This window comes from Bubalus kerabau, chromosome 4 (genome assembly GCF_029407905.1).
Source record: "Bubalus kerabau isolate K-KA32 ecotype Philippines breed swamp buffalo chromosome 4, PCC_UOA_SB_1v2, whole genome shotgun sequence".
Classification (NCBI taxonomy): domain Eukaryota; kingdom Metazoa; phylum Chordata; class Mammalia; order Artiodactyla; family Bovidae; genus Bubalus; species Bubalus kerabau.
In genome coordinates, this window is record NC_073627.1 from 20002631 (window position 1) to 20022873 (window position 20243).

Here is a 20243-nt window from a genome sequence, read left to right on the forward strand (position 1 = left end):
GAGGAATGTATCTCAGAACTTAAGCATATTGTAGTTGTAATTTAATAACCTACAGCAGAGAGGTGAAAATTTTAGGTTTGGTTGTGTTTTGTATTGCTGTGGATGCTCTTTTCTTTGGGACTGTTCTAGTTAATAAAAGAGTGACTTCATTTGGCCAGTCTCCCAAAAATTGAGCATGATTTGAGCCTTTTCACCTGTTAAATCTTACCCACCACCTCTGCTTTTGTTGAAAATAGACTCCTTAAACCCTGCTATCACAGCATAGTTAATCTTGGAAAACTCTGTGTCTGTTCAGGGAAGCTGTCTGCTTTTGTGATCAGGGGTAACCCTAAGCAGACGTTTTCGGCGCTAAGGTTGCTGGTAAACCCTGTATTTTAATACTGTTAGTATGTATTTCTAACTCTGTTCTTCCTTTTGGCACTCAGTTCCAAAGTGAATAAAAGTGATTCTGCCTTATTTACATTCTGTAGCTTTCAGCTGGTTTTCTGCTCCTGTACACATACATTCTTCACAGTGATGCACCATGGGAGATTCTGGCATATGAGGCTATATGTTCTGTTGTAATCTGAAAAGTTAAAGCAACTTCAGGAATGATAAGTTTATGAACAATATTACTGAAAAGAGAACTCTGAACTAGGATGTTGCTGTTTCATTTGCTTTGGGCCTAAGCAGCTCTTCTGAATTATGCTCCTTCAAATGTTACATAGAGGGCAAATCTTTGTTTTCAGATATGATCTCGAGAATTACATAGATATTCTTAAAACTTGTTATCTGCAAAACCACAATGGTATACCATTTCACACCTACTTAGGTTGCCAAAATGAAAGAAATACAGTAAGCGCTAGAAAAGATATGAAGAAATTAGAACTTTTCTACACTGCTAGAGGGGTAATAAAATGGTGCAGCCACTGTGGAAAACAGTTGATAGTTCCTCAGAATGTTAAATATAAAGCTACCATATGACCAATATGTACTCAAGAGAAATAAAAATACGTCCACACGAAAACTTGTACAGGTTTGTTTACAGCAACACTATTCATCATGACCAAAAAGTGGAAACAACTGAAATATCCATTAAGTGATGGATATACAAGATGTGGCAGTCATACAATGAAATGTTATTCAGCAATAAAATAGAATGACTTACTGATAAATACAGCATGCATGAATCTTGAAAATATTATGCTAAGTGGAAGAAGCCAGTCACAAAAAAACCTTACATTGTATGATTTTGTTTATATGAGAAGTTTAGAATAAGCAAATCTATGGGTAATACAGTTTAGGTTTCCACACATCGGGTAGCAAGGGACAGTGAGGAATGAATGCTAGTGGTTGGGTTTTCCTTTGGGGATAATGGAAATATTCTAAAATTAGTGCTGCTGGTGGTACAACTCTGAAAATATACTAATAAACCCACTAAATTTTACACTTTAAATGGATTAATTTTATGATATATGAAATACATATTAATAGAATTATTTTTTAAAACTTCATTATCAAAGTTAACTTTTAGTAGTGATGATGGTGACTTCATGTACATAGATATGTGTGTGTGTGTTTAGGTATGGATGTGTGGAAAATACCTTAAAGTAGTATATACATGATGCTGTTAATACCATACTTTTAAGGCTTTTGCTGAATTTCAGAACATAAATATAATGCCGTGATTTTATGACAGATTAATTTGACATTCACCAAATGATATTAAGTTACTGTGTTTCAGAGTAATTGTGCACAAATTAAGTATTGCCATAAATGACTAATTAGAATTACAGTTACTTAGCCCCCAAAAAATGTATACTTATCTCTTTCCCCTCTGACTTTTTTCAGTATCTGTAATCAGCATTAGTTTTAGTTTTCTGTTACAAAACATTTGGGTTTCTATGTTACTGAATAAAACTCATTTTCATCACTTACTGATATGCACGTGCTAAAAGAGGAATTTACACCTAATGCCCAGTAACTTGGATTTCCTTAACCCTTCAACTTGAATCTTTTTTCCCTGAGTGGTTTACTGCTGAGGCTCTCTGTGTTCTCTGCTGGTCTTTTCCCTCCCTCACTGCACAGTGATTTCCTGGACTGGCTCATCCAGAGGCATCACACACACTGAATCTTGAATTGGCCAAGTAACTGCAGCATGACTGCTCCGGTTTGGGAGAGGAGAGACATTCCTCATTAATGTTTTGTCATTGGAGAGAGGCTGGGAACAGTGGGGAGAAGAGCCATGGATTTAGGGGTATGTGGGATCGTTGACATAATGGAAAGGGAGTAGTTGAAGCTCAAAAAAGGCTGGATTATGTTTGGGCAGAAAAACAGATTGAGTTACAAACAACCACTGCTGCTTTGCTCACTATTTTCCATCTATGTTCATGAAGTCTCCTGTACCATAGATAAGGTGTGTGTGTTGGAGGGTTAGTTATGAAGGAAGACTAAGAGCAGTCTGTCTCCTTGGAGAGAGGGATTGCTGTCTGGTGAGAGAAAGAAATCACAGATAATCTTCTGACCCCAAAGAGATAGAATTCAGTTTCTCTTTAGAATTGCATGTATATTGGAACATAGGATGTTTAGTGGCAATAGAAAATACTCTCTGCCTATTTTCTAATGCCTGAAATTCTCTTCACATGGAAATAACGGTTTTATTATTTAAAGTGCAATAATAGATTTTAAATACTTGAGAAAGATAATAGATTTATTCCTAGTGAAGTATACTCAATCAAATATAAGCTTCTAGCATCAAATTTTGTTGTGGTTCAAGAGAGAAGTGTAGCATCAAAAGATATAAAAAGTATTTTATTAGATTGAGGTCGTTACTATCTTTTGTTGGTAGGGAAAACAGTGTGCAGAAGTCTGTGGCTCATTCATTCCTGGCTCACATACATCACCACTCCTTACTGTTGACACTCCACATTATTAATAACGAGGGCAAGTTTATCACCTGCACTAAAAACCTGGTAAGATATACCAGATTCTCAGTTCCTTGGTTTAATTGTTCAGAGTTGAAAGATAGAGCAGGATTTTGTGTCTGGAGCAGATATTTTTCTGCCAGTACACTGTGGTTTAGCTGGTTTTAAGAACTGGAAATGTCATTTACATTTGAAGTGGTCTTTAGCCCAACTGTGGATGGATATTTTAAGTGCTGGGTTATTTGTTAAGTTCGTCCCTCTACTGGTCTTTTGGGAAATTTAATGGAAATGCCAGCTACCATGTGATTGAAATCAATGAGAAATTATGTTTCCTGCCGCAAGTGTATATACTTTTTTGGACATTTGTTGTTGATTTTTTAGAAAAACAGGATCTTCAAACCCTTTCATTATGAATGGGATTTGGTCTCCTTTCCTTTGAATCAGATATTTTCCAGCTAAAATTGTGTTATATGGCTTAAATTTATATTAATAAACATTAATAGTTCAATAAATACATAAATTTATTAGCAATTTTCTTCAGAAATTATACTTTATAATTTTCAGAGATAATATATAGGACATAGTAGCTTTGGAGTCACCTAAATGATTAATTAGATCCATTCACATTAGACTGTGTGCTAGTTTGAAGGTTTTAACTTGACTTTGTGTGTACAGTATGGAATTTGCTCAGCCTTTGAAAATAGTTTTGGATTGATGACACATCTGTACTTTTTGGTTTCCTTACTGGAACTCTGTCTTCTTTGACAGACAGGTATGTTGCTCCTTTATTCTTGTTTAGAAAAAGTTATCTAAAGTTGAGTTCCCCTCAGAATTCAAGTGGAAAGTAAAAGTACAGGTCACAGGGAGAATTTCATGTGGGTATTCAGTGACAAATGAGCTAAGCTTGGTAGCCTTTTGAAATAAAATAGGCAACTTCGGAAAACTGACTCTGAATTAGGGTCTTATACCTTTATAAAAAATTACTTTTTAGATTGAAAATTGAGAAGTTTCTGGTCAATACCTTTTTTTGCCATTGGTCCAATTCTGTTCAGAAGTTAAGGGGCTTAAAATTCTGACCTTTTGGTTCTCTAAAGAATGAGATTTATGAGAATTCCCTGGCAATGCAGTGGTTAGGACTTGGCACTTTCACTGCCAGTGCCTGGATTCAAACCCTGACTGGGGAACTTAACCTTCTACATGCCAAGCAGTTTGTCCAGACAAAAAAAAGAGTAAGACTTCCTTACTATATAATAGTAATACCTAGGAAAATTATGTTATTTAACTTGACTATGTCTCTAGCCAGAGAAGGCAATGGCACCCCACTCCAGTACTCTTGCCTGGAAAATCCCGTGGATGGAGGAGCCTGGAGGCCAGCAGTCCATGGGGTCGCTGAGGGTCAGACACGACTGAGCAACTTCACTTTAACTTTTCACTTTCATGCACTGGAGAAGGAAATGGCAACCCACTCCAGTGTTCTTGCCTGGAGAATCCCAGGGACAGGGAAGCCTGCTGGGCTGCCGTCTATGGGGTCGCACAGAGTTGAACACGACTGAAGGGACTTAGCATATGTCTCTAGTAAATATAGGAAAATATTTCTTATCAAACTTTCCTACGGATGATAACAAAAAGAAATTGTTGAAAATCAAGGATCCAGTGTTTTAAGCCAAATTATTCACCAGCCACTTACCAGATGCAGTCTGTGGGTTTAGTGCTGCTCCTTAACAATGCAGGGTTGATTATAAAGATAAGCCAAAGTTCCTGCCCCAAATACAGGGGAAGGGGCAGAATTGAACAGTTTAGACATAAAAAATGCTTTACATGTATTTATTTTGACACTTAATCTTGTTAGTCTATTGCTATATAGCCCTGTTTTTCTAATGAGGGATTTTGAGTTCAGAGAGGTGAAACTGAAATTTTATACATACTGCCCTTCTGAAAGACAGGAATAAGTAGCCAGACAAAATGATGGTTGCTAGGTGAGCACTGTAACAAAGTGCTAGTAAGACAGTTCAGAAAGAAAAAGAATCCCGTCTTACGTAGAGATCAATAGAAACTTTGTGAGGGGAATTCAGTTTGACCTTGAATAGAAAGAAGAGACTTGGGTTTAGGAATCCATTTTTTACCATCGGAACACCCTTATCTAAGAGACACCTCAAATAGACATTTTGGGTTTGGGAAAGTTGCCAAGTCTTGTCTTTAAGATTTGAGTTAAAATTCTAGGGTTCCAAATTGTCTTTTTAAAACCGCAGACTTGAACATAGAGTTTATAGAGGTGATATAGGAGTGTTGCCTATACCTTGTATAGGATTGGGATTTGCACTTGTTTTATTGATATCATCCTATTTTCTTCCTTCCCTACTTCTAATTATTGTGGTGGGTGGGAATTTGAGATGGGATGTGTTCAGGATGATGTGGAAATAGTCTGTCCCTTGAATTTCAAGTTTGTACCAAGTGGCTGCTGAATGACTGGAAATCATTGACTTGGCCTGGAGACTCAAGACTTTGATAAAATGCTCATTCTTTTAGACAGGGTCCTTTAGTTTGGGAAATAACTCCTAAAAGTGTAAGAGGGAAAGGAATGACTGGGTGTGGGGAGATTTTTCCAGGCCTATGAGGTGGCTGGAGAAAAAACAGTAGAAATGAGAAGAAATATGACATTTTATTTATCTTGGCCAGAGAGTCTGTTAAGTGTTTGGGTCAGGAAAAAAACTAGGTTTGTGGTCTAAAATAATCATTCAGTAGACCTGATAGACTCTCCGTGCCCCATTCTCCTTGGAAGGAGGAATTTGGAATTCATGTTTATTTAAAATAGTTGCTCCTTCATCTTGAAGTGTTTTTTATAAAAAGCTTAATTCTGAGTAGCCAGCCTCAGTAAAACAATTTTGCCAGCCGTCGGTTACTTGAACATCCCCCAAATAAAGGTAAATAAGACTTAACTACTTGTAGACCGCAGTGGTCTCTCCTGAAGTTCTGTAACCATTTTTCCTAAAGGAATGGAGACAGTTCCATGTATCTAGAAGGGATTATTACTGTGTCAGTCTGTGTGTATGTACACATACATGTTTTGTGCAGGTGCTTCCCTCTCCTCAAACGTTTTAGAGTTGATGGCTTTGACCCTGATTGTTCAGTATAATAGTTTGCAGAGTCACTAAGAGAGCTTGTGTAGTAATGCTTGCTTTATTTTTTTTCTCTTCCACTCTTGTTTTATTTTTTACTTTTTTTTTCTTTGTGATGTGACATTTTCAGCTGATGTATTGAAAGCAAATCCTTCTAATTTGGGAGCCCAGATCACAAGAGTGAGTTTTTCTACTAGTGTCTTTAGCTGTATATCTTTTTCTGTGTGTGTCTTTCCACCCTTTCCCTCTCCCAGTTCAAAAATACTCAAAACACATTTCATAAATATTAGATAAGAAAATTCCTCTGTCTGTTCAGCATCATGCCTTTCCACAAAGCAATGTCCACTTTATATTGGGTCAAATTCCTTTTCTCAATGCTGTTGTAAAAAGCATAGGTTAATGTATGTGTTTTGTTTTGGTTTGTTTGCTTTTATATTATCTAGTGTGTTGAAACTAATTTTAGTCCTGTCTTCACTGCAGATAGACATGTCTGGATTCTTGTCATCAGTGTGTCATAACACTGTTGTTATTTTCTGGTTGTTGTTTTTGTTTTAAGGATAATTATGTATAGTATCTTCTGAGAATAAAAGACCCATTCTTTCATCAGGATTTTAAGTAATAAATTCTTTGGCTTATCTATTCTCCCATCTCATTCCCTGGTGGTTCCTCTTGGGGCCATGAAGGAATGAAAAGCCACACCTATTACTTTCTAATTTCAGCAGACTGACCAGATGAAAGTGGTCAGACTGGTGAGCTCTGAACATGCAAGCATTAGAAAGACGGTTTGATTAATTCACAGGAAAACTGTTCATGATGAAAAGAATAGCACCTTTTAATGGTGAAAGCAAAGTAGGCTTTCTATTTGTTAGTCTGATTCAGATAACCTTCCCATGTAAGCTGTACATTGCTTTTTAAGATCTTACACCTGGGTAATTTTCTGTACTGGCTTAACCCCTTTCTGTTCTCTTTGGCTTGTGTTATTACAGTTTAACTCATATTCTATTTGTCTAGTTTTGCATCCTGAAAGAGCAGGTGATTAAATAGTCCCTTTTCTTTTCTCCTAGTGTTCTAAAATTTGTTTGTTGCTTCTGAAATTATTTAATTTTGGCCAATAAAGCAAATGGTATGCTGTCCTAATTAGGAATGCAGATACTCCAGGTGCTTTACCCAGAGTAATCAGCCATTGTGTTTTCAATTACCGTAAGAGAGTACAACAATGTATATTCTACACTATGCTAAAACCATTGATTATGGATAAAAATTCTGAAGGCCTTGCTTTCAGGATCCCCAAGTTATTCTAAATCACCCACTCCCTGTTCCTTTCTTTTGTTACCTCAGAGATTGAAAGATCTCAAGCAGAGAGAGTTTGCTCGAAATGTCTCCTCAAGATCCCGCAAGGATGAGAAGAAACAGGAGAAAGCCCTACGGCGGCTCCACGAGTTGGCAGAGCAAAGAAAACAAGCTGAATGGTGAGGACATTGTCTCTCTTGAGGGCTTACAAATAATTAATAATTTTTAAGATTTAAGAATTTAATAATCCTTTTCTTAAAAAATTAAGGTATAATTGACATATAATCCTTAAATTTTAAATAGATCCTTCTTTCAAGCTAAAAGAATATCTATACTTGGAGTATAATATACTGATTAAGAATATGCACTCCTGGAACTTCCCTGATGGTCCAGTGGTTAAGGGACCATCTGCCTTGCAATGCAGGGGATGTGGGTTCGATCCCTAATAGGGGAACTAAAATCCCACATGGATCAGAGCAGTTGAGCCTGCATGCTGCAACTAAGACCCAACACAGCCAAATTAAAAAAAAAGAAGAAGAATATATGCTCCTGAGGCCATAACCTATGATCTGTGTGACCTTAATTATCTAAGCTCTATGCCTCAGTTTCCTTATCTGTAAGATGGAAATGATAATAACTTAATTCTTACAGTTCTTGTGAGAAGTCATTAAGTTGTTATATCAAAGTGCTTACAAAAGAATTCTAGCACATAGAAGATCCTCAGTAAATCAGTAAATTATGCAAATATTATTCCCATTCTCCATCTTTCCTTGCCTCTCTGCTTGAAGGATCTCAGTGCCCAACCAGGGATTGAACCCCGGGCCACGGCAGTGAAATCGCCAAGTCCTAACCGCACCAGGGAATTCCCCTCCCATATTATTCTTATGTAGAAAAGCACATACCTTACAGTATTCTACTGGAGCAGATTTCAGTGTTTTAACTGTGTAGAGTTCAGTCAGTTCACTTCAGTTCAGTCGCTCAGTCGTGTCCGACTCCTTGAAACCCCATGAATCGCGCAGCACGCCAGGCCTCCCTGTCCATCACCAACTCCCGGAGTTCACTCAAACTTAGGTCCATCGAGTTGGTGATGCCATCCAGCCATCTCATCCTCTGTCGTCCCCTTTTCCTCCTGCCCCCAACCCCTCCCAGCATCAGAGTCTTTTCCAATGAGTCAACTCTTCACATGAGGTGGCCAAAGTACTGGAGTTTCAGCTTTAGCATCATTCCTTCCAAAGAAATCCCAGGGCTGATCTCCTTCAGAATGGACTGTTTGGATCTCCCTGCAGTCCAAGGGACTCTCAAGAGTCTTCTCCAACACCACAGTTCAAAAGCATCAATTTTTCGGCGCTCAGCTTTCTTCACAGTCCAACTCTCACATCCATACATGACCACTGGAAAAACCATAGCCTTGACTAGACGGACCTTTGTTGGCAAAGTAATGTCTCTGCTTTTCAATATGCTATCTAGGTTGGTCATAACTTTCCTTCCAAGGAGTAAGCGTCTTTTAATTTCATGGCTGCAGTCACCATCTGCAGTGATTTTGGAGCCCCCAAAAAATAAAGTCTGACACTGTTTCCACTGTTTCTCCATCTATTTTCCATGAAGTGATGGGACCAGATGCCATGATCTTCGTTTTCTGAATGTTGAGCTTTAAGCCAACCTTTTCACTCTCCTCTTTCACTTTCATCAAGAGGCTTTTTCGTTCCTCTTCACTTTCTGCCATAAGGGTGGTGTCATCTGCATATCTGAGGTTATTGATATTTTTCCTGGCAATCTTGATTCCAGCTTGTGCTTCTTCCAGCCCAGCATTTCTCATAATGTACTCTGCATATAAGTTAAATAAGCAGGGTGACAGTATACAGTCTTGATGCACTCCTTTTCCTGTTTGGAACCAGTCTGTTGTTCCATGTCCAGTTCTAACTGTTGCTTCCTGACCTGCATATAGGTTTCTCAAGAGGCAGGTCAGGTGGTCTGGTATTCCCATCTCATTCAGAATTTTCCACAGTTTATTGTGATCCACACAGTCAAAGGCTTTGGCATAGTCAATAAGGCAGAAATAGATGTTTTTCTGGACCTCTCTTGCTTTTTCCATGATCCAGCGGATGTTGGCAATTTGATCTCTGGTTCCTCTGCCTTTTCTAAAACCAGCTTGAACATCTGGAAGTTCATGGTTCACGTATTGCTGAAGCCTGGCTTGGAGAATTTTGAGCATTACTTTACTAGCGTGTGAGATGAGTGCAATTGTGTAGTAGTCTGAGCATTCTTTGGCATTGCCTTTCTTTGGGATTGGAATGAAAACAGACCTTTTCCAGTCCTGTGGCCACTGCTGAGTTTTCCAAATTTGCTGGCATATTGAGTGCAGCACTTTCACAGCATCATCTTTCAGGATTTGAAATAGCTCAACTGGAATTCCATCATCTCCACTAGCTTTGTTCATAGTGATGTTTTCTAAGGCCCACTTGACTTCACATTCCAGGATGTCTGGCTCTAGGTGAGTGATCATACCATCGTGATTATCTTGGTCATAAAGATCTTTTTTGTACGGTTCTTCTGTGTATTCTTGCCACCTCTTAATACCTTCTGCTTCTGTTAGTTAGTAATAAGCAATAAAGCCTAGGAAATTCTATTTATTTCTCTACAGATTCCTGCCTTCTTGAGTATTGTTTTTAATGTTCCTTCATGGTTCTTGATGATAAGTATGGGGCTGGTATTTAGCCTTAGGTGGAATTAGCCCCCGTTAGCCCCACCTAGGGCTGCATTCCCAAGCAGCTAGTCTTTGATGGACCTAGTCTTTTAGCATCTGAGAATTCATGAGGTATGTGCCTCAATCTGAAGGATTTAGGTCCCTCTGTTTATTTTTAAAGGCTGGCCAGGAACAAGAGGAGCTGGTTACAGTGGAAAGAAAAACTATGTGACTTTTAAAAGTTTACAGTAATGTTGAGGCCAGAGTTTTCAAGATCGTGACCTCTCTAGATTTTAGGGTACTTGTTTACTTATTAACTTCTCTTGTGTTTTGGAAAAAGGAGGAAGGAAGAGAACACATATAGTGTAAGTTTTGAAACAGAATTAACCCATGACCTCTAATAATGAGTTACAATGCCTGTAAACTGATTCTGATTCCTTCTTAGCAGTTCTTTATGTAATAAATACATTCCTCTTGGACTTGTTGTAAGGATACTTTCTTAAAAAATATATACCAGACCACTTTTTAGTTCCAGACATATTTTAATACATGTTTTTCTTCATTGGTGACTTCTAGTTCTTTTTTATTTATTTATTCTATCAAACTGTGCAGCATTAGTACTGTTTAAGAAATAAACAATTAAAAGATGACCAAGTAATCTCTTGGGAAGATAGAAGAAGGTTTTGATCCATCATCAGGTATATTTCATCATCCTAGGAGTAATGCATGACCCCATAGTATATTGGAGTTACATGGCAAAGAGTAAGCAAAAGGTCACAATAAATTCTTTTTTATTTCAGTTTGAAGGTTTCTTTGCCATGGGGTGGATATTGTGACACAGTGAGAGTATCTCTTGCTACCCTAGTCTGGTGGGTTCCATCTTCCAATAACAAGAGTTCAGATAGCAAAGGGGTTACCATATTATCTGTGAATATATTTGGTCCCTGAGTTTAGGACAACTAGTCGTTAGGGTTTAGATTAAGAGAATTTCATCCAAATAATTGTCTTCAGGTCTTGAGTTTGGCTTAAGAGATACCTGTATAACCCACACTGTAAAAATTTCAGATGTGACAGGAGTTTAAAACACTGGCTCTGAGGCTCCTTGGTGTTTCTGTTTTCAAAGCTGAGAAAGTACTTGGTAGAATCATGATCATTGTATGGAGTGCCCAGAAGATGTCATAAAACCAAAGTAAATGTTTGGACATGGTGCCAGGAGATAGACACAGACTCTTCGTTTCTGTAACAGACATGCTAACCTAACCACAGACCATCAGAGAGTAGCAGCACAGTGGAGGTCTCTGACTGTGTTCAACTCAGGGAATAGGCACATTTTAAAAAACTGAAATTTGAAAGCGAGAGGAAATCGAGGGTTGTGTTTTTGTTTTGTTTTGTTTTTTAGCTGTACAAAGTACAATTGATCCTTGAACAATGTGGAGGTGAGGGGTGCTGATGACTCCAGTCCCCACACAAACGCATACACCTACACAGTCAGAAATTGTGTATAACTTTATAGTCAGTCTTCTGTATTTGCAGTTCCACATCCAAAGATTCAGTCAGCTGCAAATTGTGTGACATGTATATACTAAAAAAAAATCTGTATAAGTGGGCCCTTGTATTTCAAACCTGCAAACCCATATCATTCAAGGGTGAACTATGCAACCTTTGGGAATAAATTTTCAGCCATATGTTTGGTAGCGTAATGATGGGTAGGATGGTACAGTAAAAATTGAGAGCAGATACAAGACAGGTGGGCTGTGCCAGATGGTAATGATAGTGTATTCAAATTGTGAGGTAAACCTCAGTATTTAGACAGCTTAGGAAGAAACAGCAGTAACTGGCTATCCCTATGAATGTAGCTTGGTAGATTAGCAATATGAGACTTTGCCTTACCTTACTGAGCAAGTTCCTTTCGTTAGCATAGGGCTGAGGAAGGACCGCCATTCAGTGTCTTTAAGATCTGCCTGTGATGAATGGTCAAACATAAGAGAGAAGTGTTTTAGAAGTATGAGGGACTTCCCTGGTGGTCCAACGGTTAAGACTCTGTGCCTCCACTGCAGGGAGCATGGGTTTGATCCCTCCTCAGGGAACTAAGATCCTGCATGCTTTGTGGCATGGCCAAAAAAATAACATAGTATGAAATGTACCCCTAAACCTGTTTTTTTGTTTGTTTTTCATTTTTTTAAACCATTGTATAGTGCACCTGGAAGTGGTCCCATGTTCAGACCAACCACAGTGGCTGTAGATGAAGAAGGTGGAGATGATGAGAAGGATGAATCAGCAACCAACAGTGGCACAAGTACCACTGCCACTTGTGGCCTGGGATCTGAATTCTCCACAGATAAAGGAGGCCCATTCACTGCAGTACAAATCACTAATACCACTGGGCTGGCACAGGCTCCTGGGTCAGCTTCTCAAGGTATCAGCTTTGGCATTAAGAATAATCTGGGGACCCCACTACAAAAATTGGGAGTGTCATTTTCCTTTGCTAAGAAGGCTCCTGTCAAACTCGAATCAATAGCATCAGTTTTCAAGGACCACGCAGAGGAAGGGACCTCTGATGATGGAACAAAAGCTGATGAAAAGGGTGCAGACCAAGGACTGCAGAAGGTGGGAGATTCTGATGGTAGCAGTAATCTCGATGGTAAAAAAGAGGATGAAGACCCTCAGGACGGAGGGTCCCTTGCCTCAACGTTATCTAAGTTAAAAAGAATGAAGCGAGAAGAAGGAGCTGGGGCTACAGAGCCAGAGTATTACCACTACATCCCCCCAGCACACTGCAAAGTAAAACCTAATTTTCCTTTTCTGCTCTTTATGAGAGCCAGTGAACAAATGGAAGGTGATAATAGTACACACCCAAAGAATGCCCTAGACAGCAAAAAAAGTAGTTCTCCCAAGCCTAAAGGCTGCATCAAGGTGACAGCAAGCCAAGGACCAGAAAAGACAGTCAGTGAAGTCTCCGAACAGCAGATGGAAACCAGTGTGGCTGAGCCCTCAGAGCCTGGAAGCAAAGCTGAGACAAAGAAGCCCTCAGGAGGGGATGTAAGTGAACATAGTTTAGAGATTCAGAGTCAGAAGGATTCAGAGATCCAAATGTGTGAGTCTGACCCTCCTAAAGAAACTTCTCAGGCTACTCCAGCAGGGAGAGAAAGCCGGGAGGGACCCAAACATCCAACCGGTCCTTTCTTTCCGGTTTTAAGCAAAGATGAAAGCACTGCCCTCCAGTGGCCATCAGAACTGTTAATTTTCACGAAGGCAGAACCCTCCATTTCGTACAGTTGTAACCCTTTGTATTTTGACTTCAAGCTTTCAAGGAACAAAGATGCCAGAGCAAAAGGGACAGAAAAGCCAAAGGACATAGGAGGCTCCTCAAAGGACCATCTCCAAGGCCTTGATCCTAGTGAGCTACATAAAAGCCAGGAGGAGGAAGAGAGTGTTCAACATTCTTCAGGAGGCAGAATCGATGCACCTGCTTCAGGGGCTGCCTGTAGCAGCCTAAATAAGCAGGAGCCTGGGGGTAGCCATGGATCAGAGACAGAAGACACAGGGAGAAGCCTTCCTAGCAAGAAAGAACGATCTGGAAAGTCCCACCGACACAAAAAGAAAAAGAAGCACAAAAAATCCAGCAAACATAAACGGAAACACAGGGCTGACCCAGAAGAGAAAAGCTCTAAGGCAGAATCTGGGGAGAAGTCTAAGAAGCGCAAGAAGCGAAAACGAAAAAAGAATAAATCATCAGCCCCAGCAGATTCTGAACGGGGGCCCAAACCAGAACCCCCTGGTAGTGGTAGCCCTGCACCACCAAGAAGACGGCGGCGAGCCCAGGATGATTCGCAGCGGAGATCCCTTCCAGCTGAAGAAGGGAGCAGCGGCAAGAAGGATGAAGGCGGAGGCAGTGGGAGCGCCCAAGATCATGGTGGGAGGAAACACAGGGGTGAACCTCCTGCGTCATCCTGCCAGCGAAGAGCTGGCACCAAGCGGAGCAGCCGATCCAGCCATCGAAGTCGACCCAGTAGTGGAGATGAGGACAGTGATGATGCATCATCACGCCGGCTGCACCAGAAGTCTCCATCCCAGTACAGTGAGGAGGAGGAGGAGGAGGAGGAGGAGGAAGAGGAAGAGTCGGGCAGTGAGCATTCCCGAAGCCGCTCACGGTCTGGCCGGCACCATTCCTCTCGCCATTCCTCCCGGCGCTCTTACTCCAGTAGCTCAGATGCTTCTTCAGACCAGAGCTGCTATAGTAGACAACACAGTTACTCTGATGACAGCTATAGTGACTATAGTGACCGGTCACGAAGGCACTCCAAGCGCTCCCATGACTCTGATGACTCAGACTACGCCAGCTCCAAGCACCGGTCCAAGCGGCACAAATACTCATCTTCTGATGATGACTATAGCCTCAGTGGCAGCCAGTCCAGAAGCCGATCTCGGAGTCATACCAGAGAGCGCTCAAGATCCAGGGGCCGTAGCCGCAGCAGCAGCTGTAGTCGCAGCCGGAGCAAAAGGAGAAGCCGCAGCACCACAGCCCACAGCTGGCAGCGGAGTCGGAGCTATAGCCGGGACCGCAGCCGCAGCACCCGCAGCCCTTCACAGAGATCAGGCTCCAGGAAGGGATCGTGGGGGCACGAGAGCCCTGAAGAGAGGCGTTCTGGTCGTCGAGACTTCATTCGCTCTAAAATCTACCGCTCCCAGTCTCCCCATTACTTCCGATCAGGCCGGGGAGAAGGTCCTGGGGAGAAGAAGAAAGAAGACGGCAGAGGAGATGATGGTAAGGGAATAGGCCCACCCTCCCAGAACAGTAGCGTTGGCCCAGGAAGAGCGTCGGAAGGTGACTGCAGCCCTGAAGACAAGAACTCTGTCACTGCCAAGCTGCTACTGGAAAAGATTCAGTCAAGGAAAGTGGAGAGGAAACCCAGTGTGAGTGAGGAGGTGCTGGCCACCCCTAATAAAGCCGGTCTCAAGCTCAAGGACCCCCCACAAGGTTATTTTGGACCCAAGCTCCCCCCTTCTCTTGGCAACAAGCCTGTCCTTCCTCTGATAGGGAAGCTCCCAGCTACCCGAAAGCCCAATGCCAAGAAATGTGAAGAGTCTGGCTTAGAAAGGGGAGAAGAGCAAGAACAGTCAGAGACAGAAGAAGGGCCTCCAGGGAATAGTGATGCTCCATTTGGACATCAGTTCCCCTCAGAGGAAACAGCTGGCCCCTTATCAGACCCACCCCCAGAAGAGCCAAAGTCTGAAGAAGCTACTGCTGATCACCCTGTGGCTCCGCTAGGCACCCCAGTGCACTCTGACTGCTATCCTGGGGACCCATCCATCTCCCATAACTACCTCCCTGACCCCAGCGACGGGGATACCCTTGAGTCCCTGGATAGCGGCAGTCAGCCAGGCCCCGTGGAGCCCAGCTTGCTGCCTATAGCATCAGACCTCGAGCCCTTCCCCGGTTACGCACCGCCCAGTGGGGAACCCAGTATTGAGTCAGCTGATGGAGCGGAGGATGCATCCCTCGCCCCCCTGGAGAGCCAGCCCATCACCTTCACTCCCGAGGAGATGGAGAAGTACAGCAAGCTCCAGCAGGCCGCACAGCAGCACATCCAGCAGCAGCTTCTGGCCAAGCAGGTGAAGGCCTTCCCCGCTTCGGCCGCCCTGGCCCCAGCCACTCCAGCCTTGCAGCCTATCCACATTCAGCAGCCGGCCACGGCCTCTGCCACCTCCATCACAACTGTGCAGCATGCCATCCTACAGCATCATGCCGCAGCAGCTGCCGCTGCCATTGGCATTCACCCCCACCCTCACCCCCAGCCACTAGCCCAAGTGCATCATATCCCCCAGCCCCACCTGACCCCCATCTCCTTGTCCCACCTCACTCACTCCATCATCCCTGGTCATCCCGCCACCTTTCTGGCTAGCCACCCCATCCACATCATTCCTGCCTCAGCCATCCATCCCGGGCCCTTCACCTTCCACCCTGTTCCACACGCTGCCCTCTACCCTACCCTGCTGGCTCCCCGGCCTGCTGCAGCAGCTGCCACTGCCCTCCACCTTCACCCACTACTTCACCCCATCTTCTCAGGTCAGGACCTGCAGCACCCCCCCAGCCATGGCACATGAGTTAGGGGATAGGAGCCCAGACAGGGCCAGGGAAGGTGACCCATGCATCTTCCTTTGATGTGTCGAGCCATTAATACCAGCAAGTAGAAGCTGGAATGGGCAGTGTCTGACAGCCAAAGAAGTGAGTTTTGGCTTGCAGGGGTGGTTTTAGATTTGAGGTTTGCTTTGGGTTTACTATCAGGGATTTTTTTTCCCTTTTTCCTTTTCTGTTTGTCCCTCCCTCTCCTGTGTTTCTAGGCTAGGGAACACCAGTAAGTGCTACCCACCCCTCTTTGGCAACATCCCCAAACTGTCGAGTTTAGATACTCCCCTCCTCCCTCTACTTTTTATCCTCTGCACTTCTGTGTATAAATTTTAAAACATTTTCCTCCTCTCTGGTTGGTGGGTTGTCCATCCGGTCCTGCCTTCTCAGTGTCTTTGACCTTGGTGACCTTATTTATCCCGAGTGAGGTGGAAAGGGAGTCTGACCTGGAACCAGATGCCACTCAGGCTGTCATTTGATCCACTTCCCACACAAACAGAGCCACACGTTTGGCACTGTTGTCCTTGTGTCCTTCATCGCAGAAGAGACATCTGCATATCCCAGAAAAGAAGATCGTATCATGAATAGAAGCTGCGGAACAGAGAGGAGCTCATGTGTCCGAAGGGTGTATTTTCTTCTGTCATGTTGATGTTTCCTTCTTAATTTATAGGATTTTTTTTAATGTAAAAAATTGCACTGAACTCTATAAACGTAAATGCTGCTTTTTGTAGCTCATATAAAAAAGGTTCCATATTTGTAGTATACTGCAATAATATTTTTTACATCCGGCTCTTTAAGTGATCCTTGTTCTGGTGGCTTTGTGTAAATATGTTTGCCCTAGTTGAATTAAGAAACTTAAAAGGTTATCAAATGAAAACAAAACAAAAAATAAAGTATTTGTTTTCTGCTAGATGCAAAAATGACTAAGCATGTATATTTTATCAAGTTCATGTATTTTTTGAAGTTATGAACCATAAAAATGTTAAAAAGAGGAATATTGCTTAACTTTTTTTTTGCTGAGACCTAATTTGCAGTAAGTGGTGCCGCCAGTACTGGGAGTTTCGAACTAACGGGCTGCAGTCAGCTAGGGGTGTTGAGGAATAGTTTTGACAGTCTCCCTTATGTGGTTTGCCGTTTCATACAGAGAAACTGGTGGGCCCCACGGAGGAGCAGAGAGATTCAAGAGCTTTATTCTCTGGAAGCAGTGAGATTCAAAGTGTTTGTCCTTGGGGATTCCTGGGTTTCCAGGGTGCCTGTCCCAGGCAGTCCATTTGCCTTCCTAGTACTTAGCCCCCTCTGACAAAAATTTTTAATGTGCCTTTTGGGTTGGCTAGAAACTGAAGTAGAAGTAGACTGGAGCGTGGTAGAGTTGGGACGGTCTTCCTCCTCTTATTGAGGTGAGCACATTTTTAGATTCTGCAGATTTTTTTGCTTCATAGTTTCCATGCCTCTACCCAGCTTAGTTTAGGCAGTAAAGATTCCTTTTTTCTTTTCTCCCATGACACTTAGCAGAGGAAGTACCACCTGAATTCCTCTTCCTCCTCTTCTTATCTTTCACCTGGCTCTCAGTACTGATTAATACAATGACCCAAAGGTGTTCATCTTGTAGATCTCGTCTTTGATGTAGTTAGAACTTCCCTGTTGGGAATTTCCTTACCTACTCCTGTGGCTAGAATTGGTTGGGTGGTCACCTGACAGGAAAAACAAAACCCTACGTACATGGGCCAGCGCTCCGTGTTCTGCCTTTCTTCTTCAATTTCCAAGACAGAAAGGCTTTGAGTTCATGTCAAGCAAGTGCTGGGCAAACAGATTCTGTTGAGCCTTCTACCTGTTTAATGCTCCTCATCTGATTCAGAAGCATCACTTTTTTGATAAATAGCACTGGAAAATGAAATCATCTGTTTGAAGTGAAGGGACTCATTTTTCTTTGCTTTCAGCCCATGTAAATATTTAAATAATACAGTATTAACATTTTTGTGCTGCTTCCTATTAGCTTGTAGATTGAGCCATACTCTGGCTGCCTCTCTACCTTCCTGGGGGCAGTTTCCTTTAATTTCCACAGTAGTGATTTTAAAACTAAAAGGAGAAACAAAATAATCTATCCTTACTTACAAGCATAACAGATTGTATTTAACTTTATCACATATGATAGAGATACATACGCTGTAAAATTAGGGAAAGGAACTTTCTAATAAACCAATGATTTGTGGAAACTTTAGAGTCTGTCGTGATTGTTGCCCCATCCACTGAGTGGGGAAGGGATGGAGTTATGGGTCACAAATAACATCTTGTATGAAGTGGTCAAAGGATAGATTCTTATGAACCAGCTGTTTATGATGTTTAGATTGTGCTTCTCAAAGCTCAGTCTGTGCAAGTAGAGGTGAAACGTTATATTGTGGGAGGAAGTGATGGTTAAGTTTCTGTCAGTCTTACGTAGATGTCTTGGAATGTATATCTCCTTTCCACCAACTCCCAGATTTGTTTTTCTTTTTGGCTGCACTGGGTGGCATGCAGGATCTTTTCCTGACCAGGGATTGAACCAGTGCACCCTACAGTGGAAGCATGGAATCTTAATCTCGACTACCAGGGAAATCCCGATTTGGGGGCTTTTGAGTGGACTTCAGGGCAATTGAAATGAGTCACCTGCCTGGCCTTCCCTGCCAGAGTCCTGAGTCCTCCAGTACCAGTCCTGAATTATTCTCAACCCTTGACTATGAGTACAGTGCTAGAGAGCTACCTGGTAAAAGGAAGGGTGTGCTAATTGTTACTGAACAGATAAAATTCTCTACTCTTCTGTATGCAAAAGGCAGGGGAGATTGTGCATCAAATGCTTACCATAGTCCTGTAGTGATGAATTAGTTTCCTCTCTTCTTCAGCCTTTCAAGAAGGAACAGTACAATGTCTATTTCTATTTTCCTACTCTTACACAGTTGTATTCTCCCCTTGAAAAGAGAAGCTATTCAACTTGAACCTTGAGTTGGATGCTCAACTCAGATCTGCCTATTTCTCTAAAATAGCAAAATCCCCGCCCCCAAGTAAAGGATGTTAGAAAATGAAAAGTGGAAATTCCCTGGCGGTCTGGTGGTTAGGACTCTGCATTTTCACCACCATGGCTTGGGTTCAGTCCCTAGTCAGGGAACTAAGATCCCCCAAGTCTTGTGGCACAGCCAAAAAAAAGTGGTGTTCTGAGCAGGCAAGGTGTCAGCAAAGAGGCAGACTGACCTGTAGAGATCCTCCATGTGAAGGTCTGTGCGTCTGCCTGATTACAGCAAGGGTTCTGCTACCTACCTCAGCCGCCTGGGCTACAACATGGAAGTTCTTCCTCCTCTACACCCTCAGTGACTAATTCAGGCCTTGTGTCAACCCTTTCCATTCTTGTTTGCCAGGGGTACCATCACCTTATCCCGTGTCTGAATTATTGCACCCTTTTCCTGGCTGGCCTCCCTGACTCGGATATACTGGATTTTCAGAATTGTGGTTCATTTAGTACTCGCTGCTTCCCAGTAAAATAGTAAACTCTTGAGAGTGCAGGGACCAATTCTTGTACTTTTTTTTTTTTTTTCTTAATCCCTTAGACTAGTGTTTTATATAGGGAGTTGAACACTTTCAGTAACATTTTGATTATGTGTTCAAGAAAGATAAAAGCAAAGCAAAATACTATTAATAACAGGATTATGCATCAGGATTTAGCAAGGAAACATCAAAGATGAAGATTTTTCTCTATATCCTCCACATTGCCTAGCTCACTGCCAGACCCATGGTAGTTCAGCAATTGTTGACTTCATGAAGGCTTAACATTCATTGAGAGATTCAAAGACTTAGGCTGATGGGATGGAAAAGTGAGAGCAATGTGTCAGCCCTCCTCTGCCTACTGTCAACCCAGCTGTGTCCCCAACAGAACTCCCACAAGGAATAGAATCTTTATTGAATACCAAAACTGTCCCTTCCCGAATCTGATCCTGTTTGAGTTAATGATAGTACCCATCCTGCCAGCCAGCCAGCATAGCTCTGAATTACTTTTGACACCTCCCTACCACATGGCAGTTGCTGATTGTGTAATCTCTGCCCTCCTTTGCTCCTGCCACCAGTACCCTGGTTCAGGCCTCATCACCTTTAACTGAGAG

At 42.2% G+C, this 20243-nt stretch overlaps 1 protein-coding gene across 5 annotated transcripts in view; it reads left to right on the forward strand.

Moving 5' to 3' along the window:
* Nucleotides 1–18332, forward strand: part of GPATCH8 (G-patch domain containing 8) — a 95342-nt gene extending 77010 nt beyond the window's left edge. For all 5 annotated transcript variants that reach the window (XM_055575700.1, XM_055575703.1, XM_055575701.1 and 2 more), the window contains 2 exons: nucleotides 7358–7488; nucleotides 12188–18332. In XM_055575700.1, coding sequence (XP_055431675.1) covers nucleotides 7358–7488; nucleotides 12188–16097 — 4041 coding nt within the window. In that variant the 3' untranslated portion in view covers nucleotides 16098–18332. The remainder of the gene's footprint in view (nucleotides 1–7357; nucleotides 7489–12187) is intronic.
* Nucleotides 18333–20243: the final 1911 nt, after the last annotated feature.